This window comes from Hemibagrus wyckioides, linkage group LG14 (assembly GCF_019097595.1).
Source record: "Hemibagrus wyckioides isolate EC202008001 linkage group LG14, SWU_Hwy_1.0, whole genome shotgun sequence".
Taxonomy (NCBI): Eukaryota; Metazoa; Chordata; class Actinopteri; order Siluriformes; family Bagridae; genus Hemibagrus; species Hemibagrus wyckioides.
The window spans coordinates 4031201-4045904 of NC_080723.1; the positions used below are offsets into that span (position 1 = coordinate 4031201).

Genomic DNA, 14704 nt, shown 5'->3' on the forward strand with positions numbered 1-14704 from the left:
TGGGATGTTTTTGGCTTTATTATACCAGTAAAAAAAAAAAAGTGTTTTTGTTCTGCATTGCAGTTATTTAGGTTATTTCTGATTCTGTGGCTAGGAGCCACCATGCTGATAAAGAAATTACTGGAGACAGTGATGTATATCATCTTGCATATCATTCGTCCTAAGTAGTATCTGAGATTAGAATTGGTGTCCCAAATTGTAGAATGTTGAACTAAGAACCCCCTAAAAAGTACCCTGAATATTTTTGACACCAGGTCACTGGGAACCTAGAGACCATCCCGGGGTCTCGGGTATAAGGCACACACAGGGTGCCAACCTATCACACTCGCGCACACACACATATTAATGAAATATGGACAATTTAGAGATGCTGGTCATCCTACAATACATGTCTTTGGACTGGGGGAGAAACTGGAGAACATGCACACTCCAGATAAGCAGAGTTTGAAGGAATTAAACCCCCAGCCGACTGTTAAGCCATGGCGCCCCACAAGTCTGTATCCTTGGGCAATGAATAAAGAAAAGCTGAAATGCAACAAGGAGTTTGTTTACAGCGCCAGTGTGTGCGAGAAAAGTGTGTGAATCATTCTCTCCTGTTACACGATGAGTTAGTATGTCTGGTTGCTTGTGCAATCTTTTGCTATACACTCAGAACAGAAGTATGTATATTTCTTCAGAAAAACAGTACAGACTTTGTGTGTAGTATTAGTAGGCAAATTGGTCTGTCTCACACAAGGAGTATTAGTATTAGCGTTTCAGGGATAGCTCCTGGATTTCTTCTTCTTCTGTCGGCTTTTCCCTTCAGGGGTCTCCACAGCGAATCATCTCTCTCCACCTATCCCTATCTTCAGCATCCTTAACACTTCTACCCACTAGCTTCATATCCTCATTTATTCCATCCATATACCTCCTCTTTGGCCTTCCTCTTTGCCTCCTGCCTGGCAGCTCCATGTCCAACATTCTCCTACCGATATACTCACTGAACATGTCCAAACCATCTTAATCTGGCCTCCCTAACTTTGTCCCTCAAACGTCCAACATGAGCTGTCCCTCTGATGTACTCGTTCCTAATCCTGTCCAACCGTGTCACTCCCAAAGAGAACCTCAACATCTTCAGCTCTGCTACCTCCAGCTCTGACTCCTGTCTCTTCCTCATGGTCTCTAATCCATACAGCATGGTCTCGCCACCTTCCCCTTGATTCTCGCCGATATTTTTCTATCTAGCTCCTGGATTTACCTGAACCTTTTATTGCACTGAAATAATTAATGCCTGTGTACTGTAGAAGGTTTCATCTGAATGTCTTCGCATAAAATACAGCAGGCTTTGATGTGTGATGTGTCGTTTGCAAATGAGCCGACTCTTTGGAGCAAACGAGAAAAGCCGAGTCCCGCCGGGAAGAGCCGACTCTCCAGCCAAGCTATCAGCTAAGCTCTCCTGATTATCTATGCAGGCAAGGGGCGGGACTTTATTTTGATCGGCACACCATGCGGCCAATCACATGCGAAGGCATTTGGGAGCCGAGTCTTCTAAGCGAGCCGAGCCAAAAGAGTCGAATTGTATTGGTAAGAACTACAGCATACATATCCCAGAATGCACTTGCGCCAAACGTCACGCTTTAGTTTGCGGAAGTACAAAAGCCGAATTAAAGGCAGCTTTTCTTAGTTAGAGTTTTGAGAGCTTTAAGCGCTGTCCCGAACCAACCGTCTTAATGGCTGCTCTAAAATACGCCGGAATGGATGATACTGACAGCGAGGATGAACTTCCTCCAGGCTGGGAAGAAAGGTCCACGAAGGACGGCTGGGTTTATTATGCCAAGTGAGTTCTGCAGGCATGCAGTCAGCATAATGTAATGGATGTAACCTGCCTTCATTACTGTGTGTGTGTGTGTGTGTGTGTGTGTGTGTGTGTGAAATCTTACTAAGGAGTTACTGCAAGTTTTGTCTGTATTAATTGTCAGATAATACTTTGATGCGAAAAAGATGTTCTTACATGTGTTTTTCTTCGTGTCTCACAGTCACGAGGAGATGAAGACACAGTGGGAACATCCTAAAACTGGAAAGAAGAAACGCTGTGCAGGAGGTTTCTATTACTTCTAATATCCAATATATCAATGATATCTAAATAACCTTTCAATATCATGGTCTCTGATTCTGCTGAACATTTTACTTAAGCTGAGCACTTATGATGCTCCTGAGCATGGAGGTCATACACCGTTCAGGCATAACATTATGACCACCTGCCTAATAGTGTGTGCAGCAATGCTTAGGTAGGTGGTACGTGTCAAAGTAACATCCACATGGATGGCAGGACCCAAGGTTTCCCAGCAGAACATTGCTCAAAGCATGACACTGCCTCTGCCGGCTTGCCTTCTTCCCATAGTGCACCCTGGTGCCATGTGTTCCCCAGGTAAGCGACGCACATGCACCTGGCCATCCACGTGATGCAAAAGAAAACGTGATTCATCAGACCAGGCCACCTTCTTCCATTACTCTGACGCTCAGGTGCCCATTGTTTGCACTTTCGGCGATGCACAGGGGTCAGCATGGGCACCCTGACTGGTCTGCGGCTATGCAGCTCCATATGCAACAAACTGTGATGCACTGTGTATTCTGACACCTTTCTATCAGAACCAGCATTAACTTCTTCAGTAATTTGAGCAACAGTAGCTCGTCTGTTGGATCGGATCACACGGGCCAGCCTTCGCTCCCCACGTGCATCAATGAGCCTTGGCCGCCCATGACCCTGTCTCTGGTTCACCACTGTTCCTTCCTTGGACCACTTTTGATAGATACTGACCACTGCAGACCGGGAACACCCCACAAGAGCTGCAGTTTTGGAGATGCTCTGATCCAGTGGTCTAGCCATCACAATTTGGCCCTTTGTCAAACTCACTCAAATCCTTATGCTTGTCCATTTTTCCTGCTTCTAACACATCAACTTTGAGGACAAAATGTTCACTTGCTGCCTAATATATCCCACCCAGCTGAGGAGATCATCAGTGTTATTCACTTCACCTGTCAGTGGTCATAATGTTATGCCTGATCAATGTTTGTTATACAGTGAGTGATATTTCATGAAAAGTTTTATTCTCTGCTTCAAATGACTCCAACATAACCGGTGTAATATAAATATGAAGATCGGTAGGCTATAACAGATGAACCAGAAACTTGTATACATTTGTTTATTTTACTGTTAGAGAAAATGAGTTAAAGACATAGTTTAATGTTGGGGGTGGGGCATGGGGATGGTCTTAGTATAGTTCTACTTTAATAAAAAAACTTTAAACTAGTCTTTTAAAAACATGGCCTGAATGCCAGTAAAAGTTTCGTATCCATCAGGACCCTCTCTAATATGTAATGCTGCTCTGGTCTCGGTATTTGTGCCAAACTGGTTGTTATAGCTCCATGATCCTCGTGATGCTCACACTCTCATTATCACAATCTGGTGTTTATAATCATTTAAAATCACACTCTCTCTGGTGTTTATAATCATTTATAATCACACTCTCTGGTGTTTATAATCATTTATAATCACACTCTCTGGTGTTTATAATCATTTATAATCACACTCTCTGGTGTTTATAATCATTTATAATCACACTCTCTCTGGTGTTTATAATCATTTATAATCACACTCTCTCTGGTGTTTATAATCATTTATAATCACACTCTCTCTGGTGTTTATAATCATTTATAATCACACTCTCTCTGGTGTTTATAATCATTTATAATCACACTCTCTCTGGTGTTTATAATCATTTATAATCACTCTCTCTGGTGTTTATAATCATTTATAATCACACTCTCTCTGGTGTTTATAATCATTTATAATCACTCTCTCTGGTGTTTATAATCATTTATAATCACACTCTCTCTGGTGTTTATAATCATTTATAATCACACTCTCTCTGGTGTTTATAATCATTTATAATCACACTCTCTGGTGTTTATAATCATTTATAATCACACTCTCTGGTGTTTATAATCATTTATAATCACTCTCTCTGGTGTTTATAATCATTTATAATCACACTCTCTCTGGTGTTTATAATCATTTATAATCACTCTCTCTGGTGTTTATAATCATTTATAATCACTCTCTCTGGTGTTTATAATCATTTAATAATCACACTCTCTCTGGTGTTTGTAATCATTTATAATCACACTCTCTCTGGTGTTTGTAATCATTTATAATCACACTCTCTCTGGTGTTTATAATCATTTATAATCACACTCTCTCTGGTGTTTATAATCATTTATAATCACACTCTCTGGTGTTTATAATCATTTATAATCACTCTCTCTGGTGTTTATAATCATTTATAATCACTCTCTCTGGTGTTTATAATCATTTATAATCACACTCTCTCTGGTGTTTGTAATCATTTATAATCACACTCTCTCTGGTGTTTATAATCATTTATAATCACTCTCTCTGGTGTTTATAATCATTTATAATCACACTCTCTGGTGTTTATAATCATTTATAATCACACTCTCTCTGGTGTTTATAATCATTTATAGTCACACTCTCTGGTGTTTATAATCATTTATAATCACACACTCGGGTGTTTATAATCATTTATAATCACACACTCGGGTGTTTATAATCATTTATAATCACACTCTCTCTGGTGTTTATAATCATTTATAGTCACACTCTCTGGTGTTTATAATCATTTATAATCACACACTCGGGTGTTTATAATCATTTATAATCACACTCTCTCTGGTGTTTGTAATCATTTATAATCACACTCTCTCTGGTGTTTGTAATCATTTATAATCACACTCTCTCTGGTGTTTATAATCATTTATAATCACACTCTCTCTGGTGTTTATAATCATTTATAATCACACTCTCTCTGGTGTTTGTAATCATTTATAATCACACTCTCTCTGGTGTTTGTAATCATTTATAATCACACTCTCTCTGGTGTTTATAATCATTTATAATCATACACTCTCTCTCTGGTGTTTGTAATCATTTATAATCACTCTCTCTCTGGTGTTTATAATCATTTATAATCACACTCTCTCTGGTGTTTGTAATCATTTATAATCACACTCTCTCTGGTGTTTATAATCATTTATAATCACTCTCTCTGGTGTTTATAATCATTTATAATCACACACTCGGGTGTTTATAATCATTTATAATCACACTCTCTCTGGTGTTTATAATCATTTATAGTCACACTCTCTGGTGTTTATAATCATTTATAATCACTCTCTCTCTGGTGTTTATAATCATTTATAATCACACTCTCTCTGGTGTTTATAATCATTTATAGTCACACTCTCTGGTGTCACCCAAATGAGGATGAGGTTTTGAGTCTGGTTCCTCTCAAGGTTTCTTCCTCTTACCATCTAAGGGGGTTTTTCCTCACCACAGTTGCCCCAGGCTTCTCATTAGGGATTAGGGTCTGATACAAATAAATTTAAACACAAGTCTAATATTAATCTTGAAGGACGTTGTGCTCAGAGCAGAGGCTCGACCCCATCACCCCTGGAGCAGTGTGGCTTAAGGGCCTTGCTCATGGGCTCAAGCGTGGCAGCTCTGTGGTGATGGGGCTTGAATCTCCAACCTTCTGATTAGTTACTCAGAACCTTAACTGTTTGAGCCACTACTCAAACTGCAGTACATGAACTAACAAACACTAAACAAATACTGACCGGTAGCCTCTTCAACCCCCTCCTGAAATTATAAGGTGCTATTTAAGGAACAGGAATAGAGCTGAGCATCTGTGTTGTGGCTTGGGGTATAGCTATAAAACAAAGAGACAAGAGCCAGATTCATTACATGGTCATTTGGGAGTCATTGAGAATTTGTGCTTGTCTATCAAGGGACTATTACAGGTCGAAATTTTAAAGATAACTAACTGACCGCAGTCATATCTTGCATTTGAATATTGATAATATTTTTATCTTAACACTAAATCCAGCAGATGAACCTTAAACAGTGCTTTAATTTTTCAATTATCCCTGCTTGTGTCTATTTTTTTTTACAGATCTCCCTTATGGGTGGGAACAGGAGCTGGATGAAAAGGGTCAAATATTTTATGTCGAGTGAGTTTTTGCACCTTGCTTAAATTTCCCGTGATTGGTTGCCCATTTTATAACAATATCAGCACTTTCAATATAACTTAGGAACAGATTCAAAGGAATGCCACGCAGTTCAGCATGAGATCTGTTTCTTTTCCTTTCAGCCACATCAATAAGAGGAAGACGTACTTTGACCCTCGGCAGGCCTTCACTGTAGAGGATATACAGGTGAAGCCTAAGCGCTACGATGGCAATACTACAGCTCTGGAGATCCTCCAGGGCCATGATCTTTCTGACAAGGTCGTAATCGTCACGGGGGGAAATTCTGGTATCGGTGAGTGTTGTATTCATATATGTAATACACAGATCAGGCATAACATTATGACCACTGAGAGGTGCTGTGAATAACACTGATGATCTCCTCATCATGGCCCCTGTTAGTGGGTGGGATATATTAGGCAGCAAGTGAACATTTTGTCCTCAAAGTTGATGTGTTAGAAGCAGGAAAAATGGACAACCGTAAGGATTTGCGCGAGTTTGACAAGAACCAAATTGTGATGGCTAGACCACTGGATCAGAGCATCTCCAAAACTGCAGCTCTTGTGGGGTGTTCCCGGTCTGCAGTGGTCAGTATCTATCAAAAGTGGTCCAAGGAAGGAACAGTGGTGAACCGGCGACAGGGTCATGGGCAGGCAAGGCTCATTGATGCACGTGGGGATTGATGGCTGATCCAACAGACGAGCTACTTGCTAAAAAAGTTCTGGTTCTGACAGAAAGGTGCATCACTTACCTGGGGAACACATGGCACCAGGATGCACTATGGGAAGAAGGCGAGCTGGCGTAGGCAGTGTCATGCTTTGGGCAATGTTCTGCTGGGAATCCTTGGGTCCTGCCATCCATGTGGATGTTACTTTGGCACATAGCACCTACCTAAGCATTGTTGCAGACCATGTACACCCTTCCATAGAAACGCTATTCCCTGATGGCCATCGCCTCTTTCAGCAGGATAATGCACCGTGCCACAAAGCACAAATGGTTCAGGAATGGTTTGATGAGCACAACAACCAGTATGAGATGTTGACTTGACCTCCGAATTCCCCAGATCTCAATCCAATCCAACATCTGTGGGACGTGCTGGACAAACAAGTCCGATCCATGGTGGTCCCACCTCACCAACTTAGAGGACTTAAAGGATCTGCTGCTAACATCTTGGTGCCAGATCCCACAGCACACCTTCAGGGATCTAGTGAAGTCCATGCCTCGATGGGTCAGGGCTTTTTTGGCATCAGAAGGGGGGACCAAAACAATATTAGGCAATTATCATGTCTTTAATTTCTACTATGTTAGTTTTTATTCTTCCTATTTTTCCATATATATTTTTATTATCTATATCCCCATACTTTCTTGTCCACACACTTTACTTTATATTCTTCTTCAATTGTAGGACATTCGTAATAAGCATTTCACTACATGTCGTACTGTGTATGATTTTGTATGTGACAAATAAAATTTGAATTTGGTTGAAGAAAATTCATATTAATTTCGCCGTAATTAACTGAACATATGCAAAAACCCAGATTGCACCTTTCACAAGTCATTTTAGATCATGAACAGAAGATGGCACTGTAGCCCTGTGAATTGCAGCTGTGTCTCAGCCGGAGTGTTTAGTCTGCATTTCCTCGTGCAAACTCCACAGCTCATCCCTTAGTCCTGCACATGAGTATCAATGAGGCTGATTTTGTTGTCTAAAGAATATCGTAGCTTTGAGCTGCATTAATACAAATAAATGCACTGAAGACACACACACTTGCGCAGTCATTTTATTGTGAATTATTATATCACCCAGACACGAACATGGGGATAAAATTGTTTTCCCAAATGTGCAAACTGAGGTGTTTACCTTCCAGCTGCTGTACTTCTTCTTCATACTCATAATTCTAACATATTTCTATTTGATAAAAATAGAATTCCGACATTTTGTGCTTTTTTTTTGTTCTATGCAGTCTGTGTTTTACATAATCTTTAAATCCTACACGATTGCTCGAGACAGAAGAACACATTTAAATTGTAAATAAAACAATTCAATAATAGAAACCATATTAACATTAACGCTCGCTTGAAACGGAAATCCGAAAACGCTGCAAAATGTGCCTTTTTTTTATTTCCCTGAGCGCTGTAATGAAATTTATATTGATTTTTTTTTTTTTATTATTTGTTTATTTATTTATTTTTTAGACCAAAAATTATGGAGTGTGTTGTGGAATTTTTTTGTCCCTACACATTTTTTTTTAATGATAATTTTTTTTTTTTTATTATATTTAATTTATAACATATTTAATTTATATAGGATAGGCTTTTTATAAAACATAAATCAGGATAAGCTAATAATTTATTATTTTTTTTCTTTCTGGACGCTAGAGGGTAGTGGAAGCTTACTGGCTGAATCTGAAGCTTGGGTACAAAGATGTAGTTTAGGGGAATGTAGTGGTTGATTATTTTAAATCTGAGAAGAAATCAATACAAAAACACTCACTGGACTATCAGCATTTCTGTATTTAAAATATTATTATTATTATTATTAATAATAATAAAAATAATAATAAAAATAATAATAATAAAGCACAGATATTTATAGATTTTTTTTTAAAGAAATTAAAAAATAATTCATTTTTTAAAATTTATTTATTTAATATACACTCAGTAAATGAAATTAAGGATTCAAAAACGTTAAATCTTAGCACCAATATTTAATTTTCTGTAACTGTACTACTGGCATCACTATTATTATTTCATTCACTGACCCGTCTGACCGCCAAACCCACTCTTTCTTAGCTATTAAATACGTCTACGGCTTTTAATAAGAATTAAAATAAACAAACGACTAAAAATAAATGATTCCCATCGACCCGTTCGATTCAAATAAACGTTTCAAGACGTTACTAAACATATGCCGTAGTTCTAGGATGTTTGATTTGTTTAGAATAATTTATTTCATTCTATCCCCTGATTTATTCCGGTGGTTTCTATTGTGACGCTTTGTTTTTTGTTTTTTTTTAGCGCATTGAAATTGTAGATCAGAACCCCAGTTACCTCATGCATTGAGAGCCAATATAATTTCCCCATAATAAGCCATGTGATATGGTAATTGTGGTTAGAAGGCATAGTGCATTTCCATCCTCTACCTGATTAGACCACTGTTCACTGCATCCCATTAGTCCATTACCCTTCTCATTATGAGGCGCTCTCTCTCTCTCTCTCTCTCTTTTCTTAAACTTTGCTCTCTACCACAGTTAATCGTGGTAAAAGAATTCTCTCTCTCACTCAGTGTCTGTTGTATTGCTCTACACCTGTACCTCTGCATTGATCTCGCGGTACTTTTGACCTGAGCCGATGTCTCCCATTCATTCCCATTAGCAACTGGGGATGCTTTCCTTTAATTCTATTCTATTGAACCGAGTGAAAGTTATTTACTGTTCAGCGATCTGCTGTTTCTCTGTAAAGGATGGAAAAGGCTCGCTGTCACTGTATCTGATTCTTTTCTTTTCTTACTTTCTCTCTCTTTTTCTCTTTTTGTCAGCCAGAAATCAAAACTCGTGTTGCTTTTATTTCTCTAAAAACATTGCAATAAATTTGCCACACTTATATATTATTTCAGTGTACGAGAAGATTGTTTCATATTTTTTTTCTTTCTATGAAAGAGCTATTTTTGATTTCTTTATTAATGCAGAAATAAGGGTCTAGGAAGCTTTCCGACCCGGTGCGCCATGTAACACTTCCACGTTCCTCATTTCTTGTTTATTTTTATTCATTTATTTATTTGTAGTGGTGACAGGGGGACGGTTATACGGCACAGCAGCCTCTTTTATGACGAAAACTGCTGTTTAAGATGTGCACTGTGTTATTTCTGGACATCGGTCGCATTGCCGTTTGCCCCCGCAGATCTGTACAGTGTCCAGGTGTGTCTCTGCTGCTAGCCTCTGACGCTGATGGATGGCATATGGCAGTGGCGTTGCACTAATTAGACTGTATTTGTGCCCGCCCTCTTAGAGCAGAGTAGATGTGGGGGTATGGACAGATCACCGGATTTATCCAGTAGTTTATATGATCAGGTCGTGACTAAGAAAGTCTTGCTCTCGTATTATTGACGTGATTTAAAACATTACAGAAAAAATTAGATCGAGGAAGATTTGAGGTAGGATTCAGAACGAAGCTGATATTCAGTCCAATAAATTGTAACATGCTCTGCTTTTCATTGCGTGCGACCGTAGATGCTCTCGTATACGGTGCATTTAAAGAGCAAAGGCAGTAATAACTCTAGGAGACGTTTACAGCTATCGTATGAGATTAGCACTGCTTTTATGTAGAGATAGCACCGGTCTGATAGGCAGGCTCGCTAAAGGGGCCGCTATCGTTTCGGGAAGAAAAAAAATATTGGACATGAATATGGAATATTTATTTATTAATTGGAACTGAAAATCTTTTTGTAAAAGAGGATTGTAAGAGTATGTACTGCTCTTTATACTGTATGTATTTGTTAAAAAAAAATATATATTTGTAATCATACTGTATATAATCATACACTGATCAGGCATAACATTATGACCACCTGCCTAATATTTGCATCGGTCCCCCTTTTGTTGCCAAAACAGCCCTGACCCGTCGAGGCACGGACTTCACTAGATCACTTACTGGACTTTTTTTTGATAGATACTGACCACTGCAGACCGGTAACAGCACACAAGAGCTGCAGTTGCTCTGATCCAGTGGTCTAGCCATCACAATTTGGTCCTTTGTCAAACTCGCTCAAATCCTTACGCTTGCTTCTAACACCTCAACCTTGAGGACAAAATGGTCACTTGCTGCCTAGTATATCCCACCCACTAACAGGTGCCATGATGAGGAGATCATCAGTGTTATTCACGGCACCTGGAAGCGGTCATAATGTTATGGCTGATTGGTGTACATGTATATGTTATTATAGTTAATGTTTTTGTATTGTATGTGATTTTTGTGTGAAACTGAATGAATTAAAAACTATCGAAATGCAATGATGCCGTAGGTTTTAGTATCTGGAAGGAAAAGGAAAAGAGGCATCATGTCTCTACTTTTATGACTCTTATTTCTTTTTCATTTTTGACCCACGCTGCCTTTTTCACTTCCGTTTCTTCTTAAATCCCTTGAACTTATTTTATTGATCACAGTTGACTTGAGGAAATGGAATTTGAGGCTTTTTAACATGCTTTCCGTGTCCCTTTTTGATAAATCGGTTTATTGGCTATTTAATGAAATACTAGATCCGGTTGGTTAGTCAAACTATTGAACTTTACTGACCTTGGATAGGAATTCCGAGAGCACGGCGAAACCGCCGTATGTAACGCGCAGGAAAATTACAACCGGTTGAATAAAGCCTCAGTAATGATTACAACTGCGAGGAGGTAGACGAATAGACGAGAGCGAGGGCTTGAATGTGTTTAAGACGTAAAAGCTTTTAAATGAACCAGAATCGTATCTCAAGCAGAACTGAAGTGTTGAACTTGTGGGAGTGTTTCGCTCTGTGTGTGTGTGTGTGTGTGTGTGTGTGTGTTGATGACAGTAAATAAAAAAAAAAAAAAAAAAAGCAGTGCTCAAATTCATACCCAGTGTGATGTGACAGAGTGGACTGGTGTGAGAGGATGCTGTGGGGATACGCTGACCGGCGAGAGTGGAGGGCATGATGAAAAATTGCGCTGGGAGTTGCCCGTAGCCGCTGGGGTCAAGGCTGGAGTGTAGGAGGTGACTCAGGAGAGGTTGTACACGGCAGTCGGAGGGGGCAGTCGGAGCAAGGAGGTGGGGGTAATAGAACAGCATGAGGCTGCTCAGGTGGAACCCCCCCCCCCCTCCCTTTCTCAACCAAACCCCAACTCTTGTAATTACAATCCATACATTTTACTTTGGGGTGTGACAATGTCTTCCTGATCCAAAATGAAAGTAGGGTGTTATTAATGGAGGGAATTGGAGCTCGTCATTGGAGGTTCTGTAGCACCAGACTTTCCACTTTAACCTCAAAATATATATCAAACACCTGCTGCTCCGGAAAAACTACAACATCTTATATTTCAGCATTTTATAGAGTCGCTACATCAGCGTCCCATGTAAAAAAAAAAAAAAAAAAAAAGAGTACAGAAAGGTCAAATCTAGACCTCTTGAGGGTTTTTGTCTATTTGAACAATTAATAGTTCTATTTAGAACGCTGTCCTCACTGTCCACTTTATTAGGAATACCTCTACACCTATCCAATCATGTGGCAGCAGCTCATTGTGTATACAGTCATGCAGATACAGGTCTAGAGCTTCGGCTAATGTTAGAGTGCGGAAAACGTGTGATCTCCGTGACTTTAATCGTGGAAACACCTTGTTTATGAAAGAGATCAGACTGGTTTGAGCTGCCAAGATGGATACGGTAACTCAAATAAGCACGCTTTCTGCTTTCAGCTGCGGTAGAGTCTGTTGTGTTTGTTTCCTCTGTTCAGCAAGGGAAAATATTAGATTGGTTTTAATATATATTAAAAATATTTATTTAAAACACTTCTTCCTGAAAGTGTAATCGTGCACCGTGAAGTACAGAGGTCTGTTACTTGAGGTCTTTAAATATTATCCATAATGTTGAATCATTTAAAAAGAAGAAAATGCATTAAAAAAAATCGATATATACTTTTTTTTGTGTAGGTTACTATAAAGCATGATCTGGTGGCTAGAGAGCTGTAATGTGAAGCAGAAGAGCTAATCAGGTTAATAGATCTTTCACAGAAGCACCACGGCTTTCATAGTCTCTTATTCTGTGCTATTTTTTATTCTATCACAGGTTTCGGTCAATTATTTAAAAAAAAATACGATATAAATATAAGCTTAAAAATAATGTCTTGAAATGATGAGCTGGAAAGCTAGAACGAAAACATTTTGCACACATTTACATCAAAAACAATGCTGTGGATGAACATGCGGTTCTTTATCCACATCAGATCTAAAAAATAACTTTGTTCCGTGATTGTTATTTTTTCCTAGTTAAAATAAACAGATTCTGTAAGTATTATTTGGATAAATAAATGGTTTTGGGTGAGCTTAAAGTATTTATGTGCATGAGAGATATTATATTGAAAGAAGAAAGCAAAGCAAAAAACAATTTGGTTTTAAATGATTAGGACTTTTTATTATTATTTTTTTTGGATTCATTTGCTGCTGTCACAAATAGAGGTCTGAAATAAAACCGTAAAAATCAGCTGTAGATAAATTAATTAGGGTCAGAACCGTTTCCGCAAAATCTGGACAACTACGACGCAATATTCATTTGCACATAAAAGGTTTGGTCCCAAAAATAAGGCTAGGTATTTATTTGCATGCCAAATCCGAGACGTTTTGTTTTAGTGGTGTATTAAATGAAAGAGTCGCCGAGGGGGAAAAAAGGTGTCGAGTCATTCCCAGAAACAAAAAGAGCACTAGAAAGCAAACCCTAGGATTATATGCATCAGCAAAAGGCATCGTTTGTGTCAGTGGTCAGGTTGTGTTTCTCTATAAACAGCATTCCCACTACAGACCAGGATATGGCCTGGAACAGACAACAGCAGTAAAACCCGGAATCTGACCCTTGGGCCAGTCTCGGAAACATCTCATCCCTCCGCCTCTGTCTGAAAGTCCATCTCAATTCCACTTGTACAAATCTCCCTTAATGTCAGAAAAAGCAATTAGTAGTGAATAGCTTGGAATTGTCACTGGCTTTACTGCTTTTAATCCCACCGTTAGCTGATGTACATGACTCCCATCTTGCATATCTAGCACTGGGTTATCATCCACATCTGGCCTTGTGTATTGTGCCAGGAAAACACCACTATTGTTTTTTTTTTTTGTCCTACCTGGAGCTTTTTTCCTCTGATCTGCGGGTTTGTCAGCGCTCCGTATTTCTCTTCTATCTAAATAAACCTTGTTGTTTTTCTTTAAACAACAGCCACCGGGTTGTTCGGCGTGTTCTAATTTGTTTCCCATTATGAAAATATCAGCGTTAATTAACTCGCATATCAGGCTCAACAGCTGCCACGCTTGTTTTAAAGGGTCAGCAGCATTATTTCATCCTTTTTTGCCCCGTTTTGACAGTTCCTTCAACACGTGCTCTGGATTCTTCTGGCCGTTTATTGATCAGGAAAGCGTTCCGATTTTGTTGGATTTTTATTTTCTAGGATAGGAACTCTCCATGGTGCTGCACACTGTTCTCTCCATTACGCCTAATAAGGTGTCATATAATTTAATTCCATGCTTCACTTGTCAGAGTGGAGCTCTTATTCGTCTCCAATTTTGAGTTTTAATGGATATTACTCTTTAGCACTCGTCTCACAATTAGGGCGTCTCGTTTGCCTTTTAATGAAAATCAGATTAAAACTTAATCGAATTAAAGTTCATTTTAATCCACCTATCGCACAGACGGTCTGTCGTTTGGAATCACGGGGACTGACTGTCAGCCTCGTTTAGTTGACGGAAGTGTGAGGTCAGCTTATCAACCGAGTGTGTGTAGTGTGTGTGTGGATTTGACATGCACAAAAAAAAAAATAACCTCAGGTTTCATAACCTCAGAGACACAGAAGTGTCTGATTTAGCAGTTAATGTCAGAGGTTAGTTGAACGGAGCACACATGG

At 39.0% G+C, this 14704-nt stretch overlaps 1 protein-coding gene across 1 annotated transcript in view; it reads left to right on the top strand.

Annotated features, from left to right (window-relative positions):
* The first annotated feature begins 1595 nt into the window (after positions 1-1595).
* Positions 1596-14704, top strand: part of wwox (WW domain containing oxidoreductase) — a 186113-nt gene continuing 173004 nt past the window's right edge. Inside the window, exons 1-4 of the mRNA XM_058407981.1 lie at positions 1596-1816; positions 2016-2080; positions 6012-6069; positions 6210-6379. Of these exons, the coding sequence (XP_058263964.1) occupies positions 1710-1816; positions 2016-2080; positions 6012-6069; positions 6210-6379 (400 nt within the window). The 5' untranslated portion in view covers positions 1596-1709. The remainder of the gene's footprint in view (positions 1817-2015; positions 2081-6011; positions 6070-6209; positions 6380-14704) is intronic.